This window comes from Larus michahellis, chromosome 3, assembly GCF_964199755.1.
Source record: "Larus michahellis chromosome 3, bLarMic1.1, whole genome shotgun sequence".
Classification (NCBI taxonomy): domain Eukaryota; kingdom Metazoa; phylum Chordata; class Aves; order Charadriiformes; family Laridae; genus Larus; species Larus michahellis.
Window position 1 is genome coordinate 129,440,887 of NC_133898.1, and position 17,410 is coordinate 129,458,296.

Consider the following 17,410-nt stretch of genomic DNA (forward strand, 5'->3'; position numbering starts at 1 on the left):
GGGATGAATGGCAGCGCCTGGGGTGACCCAAATCCCCCTCCCCACCAGCGCCCTGTTGTTCAACACAACCCACAGACCCCATTTGGCCCGCACCCCCTCACGAACGCCCTCCATGCTCGAGGACTACACATCCCAGAATGCAATGCTTCCCCTCAGGGCCGCGACAGCCGGGGACTACATCTCCCAGCGTGCACCGCGCCACGCCGCCCCTTCCGCTGCCGGCAGGCCGCCGCGCTGCACGCCGGGAGCTGTAGTCCGGCCGGGCGTTGGTCAGACACGGTGCCTCCCTCCCACCGCCCCCGGTCTCTCCTCCCCGCCCCGCCGGGTGTCCCTCCGTAGACGGAAGCCGAGGAGGGATCGAGGGAGTCGGGGAGGTCGGGAGCGGCGCGATGGGGGACTCCAAAGTGAAGGTGGCGGTGCGCGTCCGCCCCATGAACCGGCGAGGTGAGACCCTACTCCCTCAGCCGCCCCCGGGCTGTGTGTGAGGGGAGCGGGCCCGGGCGGGGCGGCGGGCCGGGGGTGCCGGTCCCCCACGGTGTCTGTAGGGGCAGGTGTGGGTCTATAGGCGTGTGTCCCGGCGCGGGGGCGTGTTTATAGGTGTATGTGTCCGTAGGGGTGTGCATGTGTGTTTTTATGTATTTATTTATGTATTTATTATGCACGCCTGTGTAGGTTTGGGGGCGAAGCCGAGCAGCTCTCACGAAGCAGCTGTCTTCACTTCCCTCTCCTGATGTCCTTTTCCTAAATTCGCCCTGTTTCATGGCGCTTTTTTTGCCCTTTTTTGGTTTTTTTGCCCCCACCCCACCCCGGGGTACCCCCCTTTCCACACCTCCTGCACCTGCTTTACAGCCGGGCTGTGCCCTTTTCCCTCCTGGGAAAGCTCTTCCTTCTTCCTGCTTTCTGGGGCTTGGGGGGAAAATGCCTCTCTTTCTGTAATTTTTCCTTTCCTATTTCAGCTCTGTAACCCCTCTTCATACCCCTAGATGGTTGAGCGGGACGGTGTTAACCAGATGACAGAGGCACTGTAAGGGCAAAAAGAAACAAAAACAAACAAGAAAACATGGAAGAGGAAGTGTGAATTGACAAGAGAGGGTTTTTTTGTGGTTGGGTTGGGTTTTCTTTTTGTTGGGTTGGGTATTTTTTTTTCCCCCTCAGCGAAACTTGCCTAAGGGTTATGTTAATCAGACCGTGGTCTGGGCATCTGTTTAAATGTTTATTACTTGTCTTAATTAGAAAAAATTGCTCTTGATGGTGAGGAAGCAAGTATGAATAGGTAACTTCAGCCAAGGAATGGGAAGGTGAAGAAGGCAAAAATCCAAGAAACATGTAGGGTGGCTTTTTTTTCCCCACATTCTCATAGAAGTATGCCAATAATTCCTTTTGGGGAAAGGGAATCAAGTGAAGTCAGTTTAATAACTGAAGCAAAAAGGGAGGAGCGGGAAGGCCTTTTATCTCCTACGTGATCTGAAACAAAATAACTCTTTAATTCCTTTCAATAAATAGGACAAAAAAAAGGTAAAGCATTGAATAAAGTATTTCCATACCTTTTAAAATAAAAGCAGGGTAATGTCAAACCAAGTTCATGAGAGCTCGAGTCCCACATCCAAAATAGAGGAGATGGAGTTGATGTCCTTACAGTCTGGTGGGTTAGGGCAATCGAGGATGTTTTGACCAAGATCTGCATGTTAAATTTCAGGCATCAGCTCTCAAAACCAAGGGAGGGACCCGTCCTTGTGCAGAATTGCCAGGAGGAGATTTAGTGACAGTGCGGAGGAGTCGGTGGGAGCTGGGATGGAATGGAGCTGAAAGGTGGTGCCTTGTTTCAGCGATAGACGTGGGCTTTCCTCTTGCTCATGTCCCTTTCCTGTCATAGGTCATTTCCTTGGCTGTGACCCAGACGTCTTCTGACTGTGTAGTGCTCTTTACCCCCGGGATTGTACAATCATTCAGGTTGGAAGGGACATCTGGAGGTTTGTAGTCCAACACGCTACTCAGAGCAGGTCCCATTAGATAAGGTTGCACAGGGCCTTGTTCAGTCAAGTTCTGAATCTCTGAGGATGAACAATGCACGTCTCCCTCCTGGCATATATTCTGCATATGTTCAGCCCCAGTTTGTGCACATGTAATGATCTTCAAGCTGTTTCCAGCTAGAGACTGAGTTCTGCAGAAAATATACATGGGGAAGAAGTGCTGGAAGTAAAGGGGAAAAACGATGGAAGATAATAGATATAGAGGAGTACATCTGTTTGAAGTTTCTGCCTTGCTGGGGAATATCCTAACACTGAGTTGCATGAATCTGGGAGAATGTATCTTGTTATCAGAGCTATTTTATTCTGTATAAACTTAAAAATGTTATGGATTAGAGGGGACGGCTGTAGCCTGGCTGTTAGGAGACTCCCCCAGCAGTGAGGGATGTCTGAATATCAGCCTTTGCTGTCCATCAGAGAGACCTGAACCCCATGCTCTTGGCACGTAGCTTGGCAATGGGGACACACCTCTCTGTAAGAACTGCTTTGCAGCTATTAAGCATCCTTTTATTTTCTGAGCGATACCTAAATCCATGTAAGTCTAGCCTAAAAGATCAATGTCTTTCTCTCCTTGAGACAAAATGTCCTGGAATTGATTTGCTTTTTTCTTTTTTTGAGCAGATTATTTGTCACACTCCAGATGTTTTGGTCAGTTCTAAACAACTGATACCTCCATGTAGTATTTCTGATGCTCCCAGAGTTTATAGAAACAAACAGCGTTATGAAGCCTAGTATTTTTCTGACTTACTTAATGTTAAATTTAAGAATTTGTGTAACTGATTTTTCTGAAGAGTCATCCTCTTGTAAGACGTCTGTGGCTTTGCTTTTTTAATAGGCTTTGAGGCAAGAGGCGGCTTTCTTGGAAGCTCTCTAATATGCACTTTGTTCTAAGTAGTGTTTATGGAGTTCTGGGGCTTTGGACCTGAAGCAAGTATTTGTTTTCTTCAGGATCACGAGTAATGTTCTTTCCTTCCCTCTGCACCGAAGGGCTTAAAACTGCAAACCTATCAGGTGGTTACAACTGTTGAAATTTAAGCTTTGAAATATTCTCAGCGTTTACTTGTGGTGGTGGTGGTTGTCTTTAGTGTTTGAATTATGAATTTCTTAAGGCGAGGGTTTATTAGGTTAATAAAAGCGGTATGTTTAACTATTACTAATTTATACAGCTCATAAAAGCGTAATAGGTTCCTTGCCTGCGTGTTGAAGGGGTTTCTATATCAAATAGGTGGTTATTCATAGTACTCGCATTTCACGGTGGTAGTACTGAGGGTCCCGCTTCATTCTCATGCGAAGTGGTAATCTGTAAACTAAGTTTATAGTATTAATTTTTAGCCGCGAGGGGAAGCATTCATAACTGTATTTGGGTTTCTTGGTTTATTGCATCTAGGTTACATTTTTTTTTTTTTTTTTTTTTTTGCATCTTGCTTCAAATTAGACCCCAGTCCTACACACTGCCTACGGAAGCCATGCTTTTGTAAAACTACTACAATGTCAGACCACTTGCAGCGTCACATCTGCAGTTGTAGGCTCTGCTAGGTAGCAATAGTGACTTTTTTTTTTGCATGCTTTCTACTTTGCAAACCAGGGTCTCGATTAGCATGCTATCATGAATTAAATAATTGAGCACTGTTTTGTTAGGTAAGGCTCTTAGTCTTCTGTTTCCTTGGTTTTGTCATTCACGACATATTTCCCAGTGCACTGCTTTTTCAGATGGGTTTTTGATATCAATCAGTAAGTTCTTTTGCTGTTGTGTTTTGGACTTGCAGTGGATTTCCTTTTACAAATACTGCCAGTATTTGACTTCACTTAGCAGATACTCATTGTATTTCAGGTAAATGCTGCGTAAAGCTCGAGCCACACCACAAAGCAAGGCAAAAGACAGCTGGAGGCTTTTTAATTAAGTTTTGTCTTACTGAATGTTTTGGGTTGAGCTAATGTTGGTGTACAAGCATCCCATAAGTACGTTTAAGTCCTTGTGTTTCTCTGTGCCTTTGAATCAGTTCAGCGTAGTGTTAATTAAAATATAACATATTTTATCATTATTAAAAAACTTATGCTCAAGAGTATGGCTGATGACACCTTAAGCCAGTCAAAACTAGTGTTCTTGTGTTGCTACATCTCACTTGGGTTAATACTTTCCATTTGAACAAGAAAGGCAGGAAACTAACTGCAAAAAATTATGCGTTTAGTGCTTTGAATGAATTTATTGAGGAGCGATAGAAGCAGCGGTGCTGGCACAGGGTGGGTGGTGGCATTACACAGCTCAGGTGGGGAGGAGTGGTGTGGGTGTGCCAGGTTAGATTTAAACTGTATGGGACCACAGCCTGTATTATGTGTTTTTGTGTGGTTGTTTGTTTTCCCCAGCAGCTTACAGCAGAAACAATTTATCTATAAATTGGAGTTTGTGCAAGCAGTCTTACAAGATTAATTATGGTATTAGATTAAGTGAAATGGCACCTGTTGTATCCTGATGGCAATATGCAAAACACAAGACTTGTCTTCACCATTATCCTTGTCAGAAAAGAGTGCCTAGAGTTTTTAATATTTCCTTGTGATTGTTGATAACCTATAAAATAGTGTTTGTGGTATGAGCAGGATTAACCTAGAGGTACGGTGACAAATGGGTAAAGCACGTAGAGCTAGTGTTTCATCATGCGTTCCTCAGTGAGGCAATTGTATTTTAAGAACTCCTATGAGATTACAAGTTTACTCCCCACTGCCAAAGAACCAGCGAGACTACCAGTCACCCCAATGAGGATGCCACAAAGGCAAACAATTCTTGTGCTAATTACATCTTTAGAGCTAGCCCGAAGTGCAGTATGAGATTACCTTGCTGCTCTGGTTTCACGTTTGCTTGCTCCTCCTGAAGTCAACAGAAGATCAGATACACACATGCTGTGAATAGTTCTGCCTTGGCTTTTGGGTGGTTGGTGGCAGAGCAAACACTATTGCGTTTCAATCCTGTTAACTCTGAAGTCCCAGACGAAGCAGCAGGACAAAGTTGTGTGTTGAACTTCCTCAGAGCCCTTGCTGCATCAGAAGGTCACCAGGCCCATTTATTTAAATAGTCTCCATGAGCTGAGCAGCGCGTGCAGCGGCAGAACTGACCCTGAGTAAGGTTAATGTCCAGATACATGGAGTGCCTTTGCTAAAGCTGTTTGTCAAGCTCTCTTCTCGCAGAAAATGAAATAGCAGAAGATAGGATAATTTTTTTTTACCATTTGGGCAATATAGTGTTAACGTGTGAGGAGAGCTTGCTTACATTCAGTGTGCTGGTGAGTTTGAGTTGACTTAACACCTCATCATCAAGATGAGATAGTATTGTGTGCTCTTCCAGATGCACTCATACATATTTAATGATATTTAATTGCTTCAAACTGAAAATTTCATGAATTATATTTGCGCAGCTCATATATATAGCAGAGAAGCTTGAAAGATGCCTGCGTAGACTTCGTGTTGATAGACTTAAGGGCAAATCAAATTACTGTATTTTTGTCCAGAATGTATCAGTTGCTATGTCTTGTAATTAATGCCCTAAAAGTGCTATTACACTATTTTTTTTTTTCCATTTTAGCTCTTAACATTGTCATTTAGATGTAAGTTATTTTCATACTCTCTCATATAGTCAGTTAGTTTTTCCTTTATTTGTGTTGGCTTCTACATAGCAAAGGGCAAAGAGAAAAGTCACTCTAAGGCAACAAACACTGGCAGGGAGACCTGAGGACCTGTTGTGTTTGAACTTGCTTTCAGACTTCTTTTTAAAACAAAAAAACAAACAGCAGCCTTTTTTTTTTTTTTTTTTTTTAGGTTGCATTCATTTAATCTGTGTGATAAATAAACTTTTCAATATTTTTAAGTTACTATTTATATGTTTCTTGGTGGTGTTTGCTTTTTTAGACCAAGAAAGGTACAGGAAACCAATTGTAATTTCTCACTGAATGCAATTGAAGGCTCAGGTCACAACATTCCAGTTCTAACCTTCAAGGGAATGTTAATCTCCTGAAAATCTACTGGCAATTTAAAATATAAAATTTCTATCGTCTCAGTCTTTACAGGAGATTATTTTGAGCTTTTGTATTTGGGGCCAATTTTGGCTTATGAGCTTAGTACATGCACTTTAAACCTTTCACATTTTATTTTTTATACTTCAGTTAGCTTTTCTGAAACTGTCCAAGAGCCGTGCTGGTTCCCAGTGACGCTGTCGAGCTTAGTGTCCTGTCTCCAAGGGGACCTTCGGTGTCAGTGCAGGTGCGGCTGCCCTAAAAATGGTAGTGGGACCAGGAGGAATCTGTCACAAATTTTATTCGACCTGTGTTGTAACACCAGGTTCACAGCTTTGTTTCAGTGGGGTTTAGGATCAAATGGTATTTGAAAGGGCTGAAAAACTGTCAACCATCAGAAACTAATTGCTTAAATTGAAATCTGATGGAAAAACGTATATGGAAACAGAGGGTCTTGATGAATTGAGAAATGTTTTCCCTTAATTCATCTTACACAATGTGAAAAAAAAAAAATAGAGTATATAAAGAGGAAAATATGGAAGGTCAAGTAAGTTGTAACAGATTTTTCAGTTACCGTGGCTGTTGTACTAAAAGCCATTATGATGCCACGGTCCCAACCGCTAGTTTAACAAATTGCAGACAGACTTATTTACTGTATCATCTTTCATTTTAAGATTATTTCGATCTGCTCTGTAAAATCTGTCCCTTAGGATCATTGTGTTTGGTTCTGAAATACAGTAACCTAAAAGGTGGGATGACTTTTTAGGGTAGTGGCTGAAAAAGCTCCAGTATCATCACGTGGTAGTTCAGGTGTTTTTGTTACGGCACCTGACGCAGCTGGGTTTGATTCCAACCCCTCCTAGAGTGAGTGAGTTGGGTACATCCTTACCCAACCAGTGGTGTAATTAGTTGTGGCTAATCATGAAGACAGTTACCGAACTGATCCATAAATGAAGGTGGAGGTTTCCCAGAGTGGCAAACGCCTGATGTTTTCCAAAATACTTCTCTCCCCTTCCTCCAGGATTCACAAACACACTTGGTCTCTGCCCCAAACTCGTTCAGTACGTTTTAAAGTCGCACCTTTGCTTATGTTTCCTAACACCGTTGTGGAAAATCTGCCACGTTGAGTTTATGATTACCAGACATGTGACTGCTGCTCCAGAGGGAATGTGAACTCCTACCTGTTGTTGGGAGGATACCAGTGCCGCTGAATCCACCACTGCATGCGGCGGTTTTGCTTTTCCTGCTCTCTCTTGCTTACTGACTTTTCCACCCTGTTTGAAATGCACCGAATTTCTTAGGCTAGTGAAAAAGCCCAAAGTCTATCTGGGTGGTGTGAATTCTTTTTACAACACCCATAAGACTTATATCAAAGGCATAGTCAGTTAGGATTTACACACGAGTGTGGTTTCAGAGAATCATAGAATGTGTTGGGTTCGAAGGGACCTTTAAAGGTCATCTAGTCCAACCCCCTGCAGTGAGCAGGGACATCTTCAACTAGATCAGGTTGCTCAGAGCCTCATCCAGCCTGGCCTTGAATGTCTCCAGGGATGGGGCCTCCACCACCTCTCTGGGCAACCTGGGCCAGTGTCTCACCACCCTCAGTGTAAAGAACTTCTTCCTAATGTCTAATCTAAACCTGCCCTGCTCTAGTTTAAAGCCATCGCCCCTCGTCCTTTCAGCTAAGATCTGCGTTGCTTGAATCCCAGTTTTTATTGTCTTAGAAAACTTTTGTGAGGAGTGGAAAATCAAGGGAAATGGGAAGGAGAACGGCCTCCTTCAAGCCCCACCTTCCAGTTTCACAAGTGAAATAAGAAGTCATCTGAGAGACTCTCTGTGAGTAGCATGGACACACACGACTTAACAATTATTCTTGTACTCAGCTTTGCTTAACACTTCTACAGCTATGAAATGTAAATGTGGAAAAGTGACTAACACGTGTTACCCTTTTATTATGGACGTCACAGCTCTCTTACTCAGAAGCTATGAAAGAGGCTTTCATTCCCTGCAATAAATGTTCCTTGAGATGACGAGAGTTTTGAGTTTTAATTTTTCAAAAAGCAATTAGCTGATTAGTTTCTTGATTTGATGAAGCAAATGAGTAGTTGATTGTGTTTGCTTGGTAGTGACTGAAGGCAGAAGCAGGTTAGCAATAACAGTAGGTGAGATTTTTAAGTCTTGTGCTACAAGATTTGTGATATAGCCCCAAAGGTTGACAGTGAGCTACTTCTGTCATCCTTTCACTTTGCCTAAATTTTGTGCTGTCTGAAAAAACCAATTGTATAGTTGAAAGAAATAATAATACCAGGCCTTGATAAATGAGTCCTTACTGCAAGATGAACTAATCGGTTGGATGTACATGCTTATCATCGTATCTTGATGCATCCTAATTTTCCTTGTTGTGCAGAGGCAGCAAGTACTCTGCTTACCTAGGAGACACTGAAACTAGTAAAAGTAAGGGTGGAGTCCGTGTGGGATCATATCCAAAAGAGCAGGAAGATAATTTGTCTATGAGGCTAACCTGCTTTAATAATATTAAAAACTTAATGAGGTGGAAATTATGATGATAGCACTTGTGGTAGTGGCTAATATAATATTAATCTCTCAACCTACTGAAAGCATTAAAGAAATCAGAAATCAGTCAAAGAACGTGCTTTTTTTATGGAGCCAGCATTTGTAGAAAGTGTGTGATGTGCTATTAAAACAGAATTTTAAACTATTTCTTCAACTAAAGGGAAAGTTGCCATGTGAGTCTTTTGCCAGGGTAACTGGGATAAGTAAGCCTTAAGGCTCTCTGGATACATAACCCAGCTTAGAGGCTGAATATAACTGTTTCTTGGGGGTTTATTTCATGGGACGGCATGAGCTGAGGTTGCTACCTGCTGAGAGAAGGTCTCACTCTTCCGCCTCCTCTCTCCCTCCTGTACAGGTCTACCCACTGGTTTGCACAGCCTTTGATGTTCTTCAGAGCTTTCACTGGGCTGATGGAACTTTCTGTAGTATCTGAATACATCAGTTTTTCGTGTTGGGTAGTTTTCTGCCATGGAAGTAGCTTAAAATGACTTGTGGAGGAGTCTGGTGAGCACACTGGTGGTGGAAGGTGAGCAACAGGCACAGGTAACCAGGAGGAAGGCCTGAGACCTCCCCGTTTGGCAGTAGCTCTTGGGTTGGCTCACCACATCTGCCGAAACTGCCCTGTCCCCTGTCTGCAGGACACCTAGGTGAGGGATTTTAACGTTACCTTTGTGATGATGATCATCAGACAAGGTGTGTCATACATGACAAATTGGCTTCGAATCTTTCTTCTTTTCCTGTGAGGGCATGACTTTAAGGAGCTTCTGTATCCTGTCTGTGTGCTTTCTTACAGGTATTTCACAAGAGGTGTGATGAATGCTAGCAAGATCTTGAGTTCACGGGGCAGTCATGGATGCAAAACCTGCCATCAGCGTTCTCTCTCAAGAGACAGATTAAAAAATGTGATAGAGACCACACCGCTTATATATAGCGTGTGCATACCTTATGCTTTGCATAAGGGAGGTAGCATGTAAAAACCTTTTTCAGTAGTTGAGGAAAAGCAGGTCATTGCAATACAGAATGTTAATCACTAACCAGCCAGACCAAGATAAAGAGGCTTGTCGGATATGGGATGTATAAAGAATATAATTTCATCTAAGCAAGCATGTATTGCATATTAATGATAGGTAAATTGGCTTTCAGGGTGTGGAGAGAAATTAAACACTAGCTTCTGAAACTTGTCTGTCTCTTCCTTCTACAAAAGCACAGTTTAATAACAGAGGAATAGTTTTGTTCGGAAGGATTTCTGCCTGCCTGCTATGACCAGTAATCTCAAGCTTTGGCTTTCTTTGTTGTGTTTCAAGTAGCAAAAGGCTATAACGTTTCTTTCAAAAAAAGTCAATGAAAGAAACTTCCTCTTATTATGTTATTAGCAGTAGCGAGAAGTCTGCAAGGTGCTCTGCAGTAGTTAAGATCTGCGGTCTTTGCCTGGGAGATTTTCAGTCTGAGTTTATAAGGTGATGTAAGGTGAAAGAGCAAGTACCGGTGACGAAGAAGGGAAGAGCAGAGATGGAGGAGGATGAGGATTATAATTAACATGATTAGACAGGAGCATATTTCGGTGATTCAGCTGAGGTGTTGAACCCCATACGGAGGTTATTCGGTGTAGCCCCTCGTCATCGCAGCATGCGAGGGCGTTGCAGAGACTTGCTGGCTGGGATGAGTGTGTCATGTTTATCGGTATCGGCATTTGGATGCACTTTCCAGGTTCAGCATTGGAGTGTAAGAACATAGGACTGGACTTGTTTATGTCCAGGCCCCTATGTCTGTAGGCAGTGGCTTTGACTGCAAGTGACTGTGTGCTTTTTTTTTATAACTCCATTTGTCATTGGGTGGATACCTTGGATGGTTGTCAGTGTTATCTGAAGCTTTTATTTTGTTTGCCCTGCCTCCGTGGCTCAGAATTCTCATAACATTCCAAATGTTCTTATTACTCATAGTATATATCCCATTGCTTAGCATCATTTGGAAGTGTTGGGTTTTCCAGCTGAATGGGAGCCTGTGGGGAAGGATAAGCCCTTTTTCTACACGCTCGCACCTAAATTATTTTTGATGGGACTTGAATTTCTCCGAGCAGGTGCCCCAGGACTGACAGCTGGCATGGCATGCTGCGGTGTCACAACACTGGCCGGGGAAAATGTGCTGCAGATGGTAGGGGCAGCTTTCCCTCCGAGCGTGTGAGGCATTGAGAGCGCACTAAGAAGAGCTGTCAACGTGGTGCCATGCCTAATGGGTCTTTTCCCCAGAAGAAATTTCATACTGCCTTGTATATGCTGATTGTCCTTCAGTAAAACCTAAGTGCTCTTTCTCGCTTTGAAAAGAGCGCATGCTTTAAAGCTGGACAGGATCCATCCCGTCAGAATATCTCTAGAAGTGGAATTTGGCAATGGTCCTGTTCCTATTCTCTAGCTGATGGGTGGCTGTCAGGCTGCATGAATAAATTTGGTGTCTGGAGGAAGTAATGGTGTATATAATCCTAGTGCTTTAGGAGCAGCACTTGACACTTTCTCATTTCTTTATAGAGCTTGATCTGCATACAAAATGTGTGGTGGATGTGGATGCAAACAAGGTTATTCTTCATCCTGTAAACACCAACCTTTCAAAAGGAGATGCCAGGTAAGATTTTTGGATTAGGAAGGTCAGGTTTCGTATATTAAATATGAGGCTAACAAGTAGGAAATGTAGGCCTTGATAGAGGGCTTTCATTTAAAAAAATAATATATATTTTTTCTGCAACATAATTGTCATCAGTTATAATATAAGGCTGATTTTACCATGCTGGGAAGGTGCTTTGAAAACCTAGTGCTTACTGCACTTGCTTCCTGCTCTAAACAATGTGTTAGCAATTAATGGGTCTGTGAACGTTTCATTTCTTCGCATATGCTGTTACAGAACAGGAGAAATTTAAATTTGCAAAATAATTTCAGCGGGGCGCGGTTTGTCATTTTGGAATGAAATTAATTTTCACAATTATTTTCTCCCAATGGGCTTGTATTCATTGTGTAAGAAGGGGAATGGGAACGTGCCGGAGAGGTGTCGCTCCAGGGGTGTCTTGACGATGGGTCATTATGTGCATCAAAAATACTTGGAAAGGTGGCAAAGGGTAGGGACCAATCTATGTCGGAACTGGTATCAATGTGTTAAACTCTGAAGCTGAAAATAATTGATACTACGTAATTGATATTATTTAATTGATATAAAATAATTGATAGGGTTAAGTTTGTGACTAGTTAATTTATTGCTTGTTTGCAAGGGAAGGGAGATGAAAAAAGATATGCATGAAGCAAAATAACAAGGTGGAGGAAAAGGCAAAAGCTGTTACTGGACATCTACAGTCAATCATGACCTGTTTTCTTGCGGGGGCGGCGGGGGGGGGAGGAAGTGTTCTTAAGAGTGCCAGAAATGAGGAAAAAAACAAACAGTTAAACACCTAGAAAAGCTTTGTTTAAATCCAACATGTCATAGCTTTTTGATGTAAAGCTGCAGGGTATGTCAGTGGTCGGTATACATATTCTTTACCCAATCTCTGGTAATTTAAACTTCTCAAACCCAAGTGGTAGTAAATGGAAAAGCAAAGAAATCATTAGGTTTAATATGCACTTTCTGTTGCCGTCAGCTGAAAGACTTTTATAGACAGTGGGACTGGAGCTTTAAGAAGGTACTTAAAATCAAACAGGCTGTGTGTGGTGGGGTGGTTTTGTTTGTGTCAATATCTGCCTCCTCCAGAAACTCGTGTATTGTTTAGCTGCCAAATACCTATGTTGATTTGAGCCTTTAAAGCTGCTAAAAATGGCAGGAAATTGAGATTCTCGGAAGCCTAGTTAGCCAGAACTGTATTAAGAATGTTATTCATAGTTTCTCTAAGACGTGGCAACCAATCAAGTGCTGCAGAGTTTACACTCACTGATACATGTTTAAAAAATCGTTCATATTGCAGCCATGAGAGAATATATAATGTAAATCATGCCCCCTGGCCAGGGAGGGATCAGTTGGCAGTTGAGTTGACGTCCCAGACAAGATGGTGAGCCTAGTGTGAGAAACCAGCGTGCCAGACCAAAGAATACTTCATTTGCATTTTCACAAATACCCATTGCTAATCTGAGCAGGAAGCATAGTAAATTTATATGGGGGGATTTAATAGAAGAGGGAAGAGTGGAGGCACATTAATTGCACTAAAGATTTGCCTGCAATCAGTGAGACAGCATAACTCAAAAACATAGTTGGAGCAGTGAGGATTTGGAACAGGGTCATATCTAGAATGTAATGCCCTTGAGAGAGGCCGCTGCTAAATTGTCTTGGCTTCTGCAGCTCCATCAGAGGAATCTTAAATACCAACGCAAGGGAAAGGTTGGCTTTAGTTACGGTTTTTCTAAGTTTGGGGGTTAATTTATGCTCAGGTTCTGCTTCTGTTTCCAAATCCACTGTCAACAACTTTGCCTTGTGCTATAAAATAATCCATTTTGATTTCAGACTTGTCTAGTGTCTAAAGTGAGCTGAAGGAATTCTGGCAAACCTAGAGTGCTTTTACTGAAATAGAGAACAGTAAATAATATTGTAAATACACTCTTTGGATGCTTACAAAGCAGGATAAGTTTGAAAATCTTAAGAGCTTTGCTGCATTTCTCTTTAAGATGCCAGGGTCAATTTAGGAACTCAGAAAAGACTTTTAGAGACAGAAATCTGTGCTGTCACGTCCCCACTTGTCATGACTCAGCCATGCTGTGGCAGGGAGTGACATTTGGAAAAACAACCGATGACTTTTGGAATTATGCATGTTTTCCCACTTCCATTCTCTCTGGTAGAAACCAAGTCTGGGAGACGGGTGGATTTAAATGAATAGTTTGATGGGTGAATCAGCCTGTGTCATATGCATAAGCGTATTTGTCCTGTTTCCCCACGGTGGTCCTTGCAGGTCGGAGATACACATAACGTGTCTGTCCATCTGCAAAAAATGTTTGCCAGGCAGATCAATTAAAATGGGAAATACCTGACATACTGTTTTCAGTTGTCTCTGGGTTAAAGAGGAGAAGCAGGCTTTGGAGTTACTTCCTAAGCGATACCCACCTCTCCTCCCATGGATCCTGGGAACGAGCGTGTAAAGAAAAAGTCAGAAATGTCCACTGTGTTTTTATGTATTTCATATTTTGACAGATACCCAACTTGAGATGTGTGGGACCTGACTTTTGGAGGTAGTGAATTGTGTTGATGTAATTGCCACTGAAACATTGTCAGGTCTTCAGAAAAAGAGCGTCTCTCGCTGCTTCAAATTTTGCATTGAAAATTAAGGAATGTTTTGAAAATCCAGGTGATAACTGATTGACCTCACTTTCTTCTGCATCTGCAAACTGAATATATTATTTACACATTTCTCTTGAGACTTGAGCATCAATAAATGCGTGTAAAACGCTCTCAAAAAATGAGGTATCTTTTCATATGTCTTCAAAAAGCTAGCATCCTCCTGTTAGTTATTCCTTGAGCAAGAAATGACCTTTCCTAAGACAGAGAAATGCAGCAGTTATTTTATTGAGCAATCCTTGATAGTGCTGGGCAGGTTTCGGTAATCTGATCGTGTACAAAAGATCAATTCTAAAATCTATCGGACGACCTCCAGACTGGGTGGGCTTTGTTACTAACCTTGGCCTATTGGGGGCCGGGTTTGGTTGAACGGTGGTTTCTCATATGAAAATGAAAACTATGCTGTGTGAAAACACTCAACCTTTTCTTTAGTTGCTTTCACAAAATTATTTGCTGCAGAGCCTTGAGTTTTGTCACACATTTCTCCAAATGACCTCTTTAAATCAAAATCTCCGCTTTCAAGGATGTGTGAACCTCCAGGGATTCGCCGCAAATGAATGGTGTCATTAGCATGACTTGTCGTCTTTTTTGTTTGCCTTACGTAGTGGTCTGTTCTCTCTGTTGCAAAGGTCAAGGCTGAAGTTTCTTTATCAACACAGGATTTACTGTGTGCTGCAAGGATTGCTCATAACCGTAGTACTTGGTGGTTAGGGCTTGAAAGAGGGCGTGAACTCATTTTGATTGAAGTGAATAGATAAGTCCTAGGCAACAATTGGAATGTTTATAGGAATTAATTTTTTGGAAAACCTCCAAATAGACTCTAATTACTCTAGGTTCCTTTATAGCCTTTTTTTTTTTTTAACTGTCAATTTGCTTGTGCTGTCATTTTACGTTTCACAAACAAGACCTATTAAAAAGACCTAAAATTATTATTTTTGATGGCTCAGACAGAGGGGTTATATACTGCAGGCGTAACTGTAACTGATGTGTAACTGATGCAAGCTCAGAAATCAGTTGTGTATTACTCTGGCACTGGCCTACGAATGAGCCATAATATTTGTAAAACCAAGCATTTATGAAATCTGCCCAACTAAACACCTTTGAGCTTTGTATTTGGAGAATAGCTTAAAAATGAAAGGAGTGTTGACTTCTGGGTACTTTGTCGCAATTTGTGGTTTCTAGATGCTTTCCCTCTTGTCTTGCAGAACAGTGAGATTCCAAAGCCTGGCACAGAGTAAAAACTATTTGAAGGCATGAGTGAGTGTAGCTAACTGAAGCTGACAAGTGTGTTAAGCCAGGCCGGGTTTTTCCTTTTCAGCTATTGTAATATCTTTATAATTAGTGCTTTGTAGTAGGCATTTCAATAATTGAGTATCTTTATAAATATTTTTTAAGTCTATTACTTTTAAGGTATTTATTCCTGGATTTGCACCAGTTTACTTTTGTATATCCCCACAGACAACATTTTTGCTCATGAAAGTTGTGAAACTTAAACTCAACTTGATTGTTTTCTAAGGAGTTCTGGAAACTGAGAAAGGGTGTACTGGTATCTTAGACTTGAGGATTTTTGTAGCCTTGAAACATCTGAGCTTGATGATTTCTGCTTTGCTGAGGAACTGGAGGAAGCCCAAGTGTACTTTACTTACAATGGAATACTTTTATAAGATTCTTCTACCATTCCAATTCCCACTTTCTAAGTGAGAGCCCTAAAAAGGGTTGTGGGGAGAAATAATTCTGGCCTACTTTCCCTGTAATTAAAACAGGGTCATCTTTCAGAGCTGTAGGTAAATGATGTTTACCTTGTCGTGGCTACTAATAATAATACTCCCAAGAGGAAGTTCTTTCATAATGAATTTAAAGATTGTCGAGAGAATAAAAACAATACTCACAGAATTTAGTGAAAAAAAAAAAAAAAATTATGCAGTAAGTCAGTAATAATTTGCTGATTTCAGATGAATGATGGACTTCAGGCAGCAGTCAGGTTGAAATAAACAGCCCAGTGTGTTAAAACTTTCCATGGTACGTCTTCAGACTAAAGTTGGGTTTTTTTCTTTCTTACAAAGCTGAAGAACCTTTTACTCCTTTTTGGAGAAGTAATGAGGACTGGGACCAAGACAGGCAGAATGCTGTCAAAGGTGTAGCTATTGAAAAAATGGTACTGGAAAACAGTTATTAGGGAGTCCCAAGGACCGAGCGATGTTAGTTCACTCATTTTGAAGGGTTAAGTGTGATGTTGGTGAATGGTAACAAACACATGCAACTTAAAAAATAGAAGGATAGAATTTTGGAAGGGTTTACTAATTGTAAAACACTACTGCTGCTGTCATTAAAATTAAAACCTATCTATTGAGCCAAGCTTTTTGTTCTACTCCAACATGAAAGTTTATAAAATGCCTAGACACTATGTTAAATAATATGTAAAGACCAGAGCTTTTGCCAAGCTCGGAAAGTGTATTTAGAACTTAATACGATCTTATCAGAGTCTGTTTTCACCTATTCTTTGCTAAGTTACGAAAAACTCGAATACGGCATTTGTGCGAGCCCACACAAGCTCTCTCTGCCTGCTCCCAGTTAGCCAGAAGTCTTGTGATGGTGTTGCCTGATGTGGAGCAGCACCAGCGAGAGCCAGAATAATCTCCTGCTTGGCGCAGCCTTAGCAACTATCCAATATTTGGTCTGCACAGAACACAGGTGAAGCCGGCCTTCATCTGTCTGCCATGTGTGTGTGACTCTTCAGCATGACTCGAGAAGTTGCCTTAAAGCTGGCTAAAAGCTGAAAATAAGTCACAACTTACCAGCTCTTGCTGTGTGGAGCGTTACAGATCTCGTGCTCTCTTGGTAAAATGAAAAATGCTAATCTTTGTGTAGCTGACTACGTGGGAAATGTGGTAAAACTTGTACAAAAATCAGTTTCTCTTGCAAAAATCGTAAACAGGCAATGTGTTGGTTGGGCAATATGCACATTAACCAGTGAAAAACTTGCATTAACCAGTTATAACTAAATTACCTTTTTGTGATGTGAGGAAGCATACGTATCACTTGTACAATTCACTAAAATGTGATACATGTGGAAAGGTAGGCAAAAATCCCTGTTAAAGGAAGGTTTAGCAAAAGTTGAAAATATCACGATCCTGTTTATCTAGCTTGTAGTATCTTACAATTTTTGCACAATTAATTGATTCTCCTCCTATCTTCCAGAACAGCATGCAGACAGTCAAGATGCCTAGAGAGGAAATGCTGATGTGATTATACAGGCGTTCTTGTATGTGTGTATAAATACGAACTGGAAAAGCTGACTGGTAGGAGTAACCAGGAACACTTTGACTTTTAAAAATAACATAGGATAGCAGGAACACAGAGGGGTGCACACTTCACTTTTTCTACCTTAGGAAAGAATGTGCATAGTCAGGAAAAGAGGAAAATATATGAAGGTTATGCTATATATGGAATTAATCTGCAGAACTCTTTGCCCCAAGAAAACAGTGAGAGGCAGTTACTGGTATATAGTCATGG

General features: G+C 41.6%; 1 protein-coding gene across 4 annotated transcripts in view; it reads left to right on the top strand.

Moving 5' to 3' along the window:
• The first annotated feature begins 258 nt into the window (after positions 1 to 258).
• KIF13B (kinesin family member 13B) overlaps positions 259 to 17,410 on the top strand; it is a 137,701-nt gene continuing 120,549 nt past the window's right edge. For 2 of the 4 annotated variants that reach the window (XM_074582120.1, XM_074582118.1), the window contains exons 1-2: positions 277 to 444; positions 11,125 to 11,218. In XM_074582120.1, coding sequence (XP_074438221.1) covers positions 390 to 444; positions 11,125 to 11,218 — 149 coding nt within the window. In that variant the 5' untranslated portion in view covers positions 277 to 389. Of the gene's footprint in view, positions 445 to 11,124; positions 11,219 to 17,410 lie in introns of all 4 variants that reach the window. The other 2 variants (XM_074582117.1, XM_074582121.1) reach the window with 2 other exon arrangements.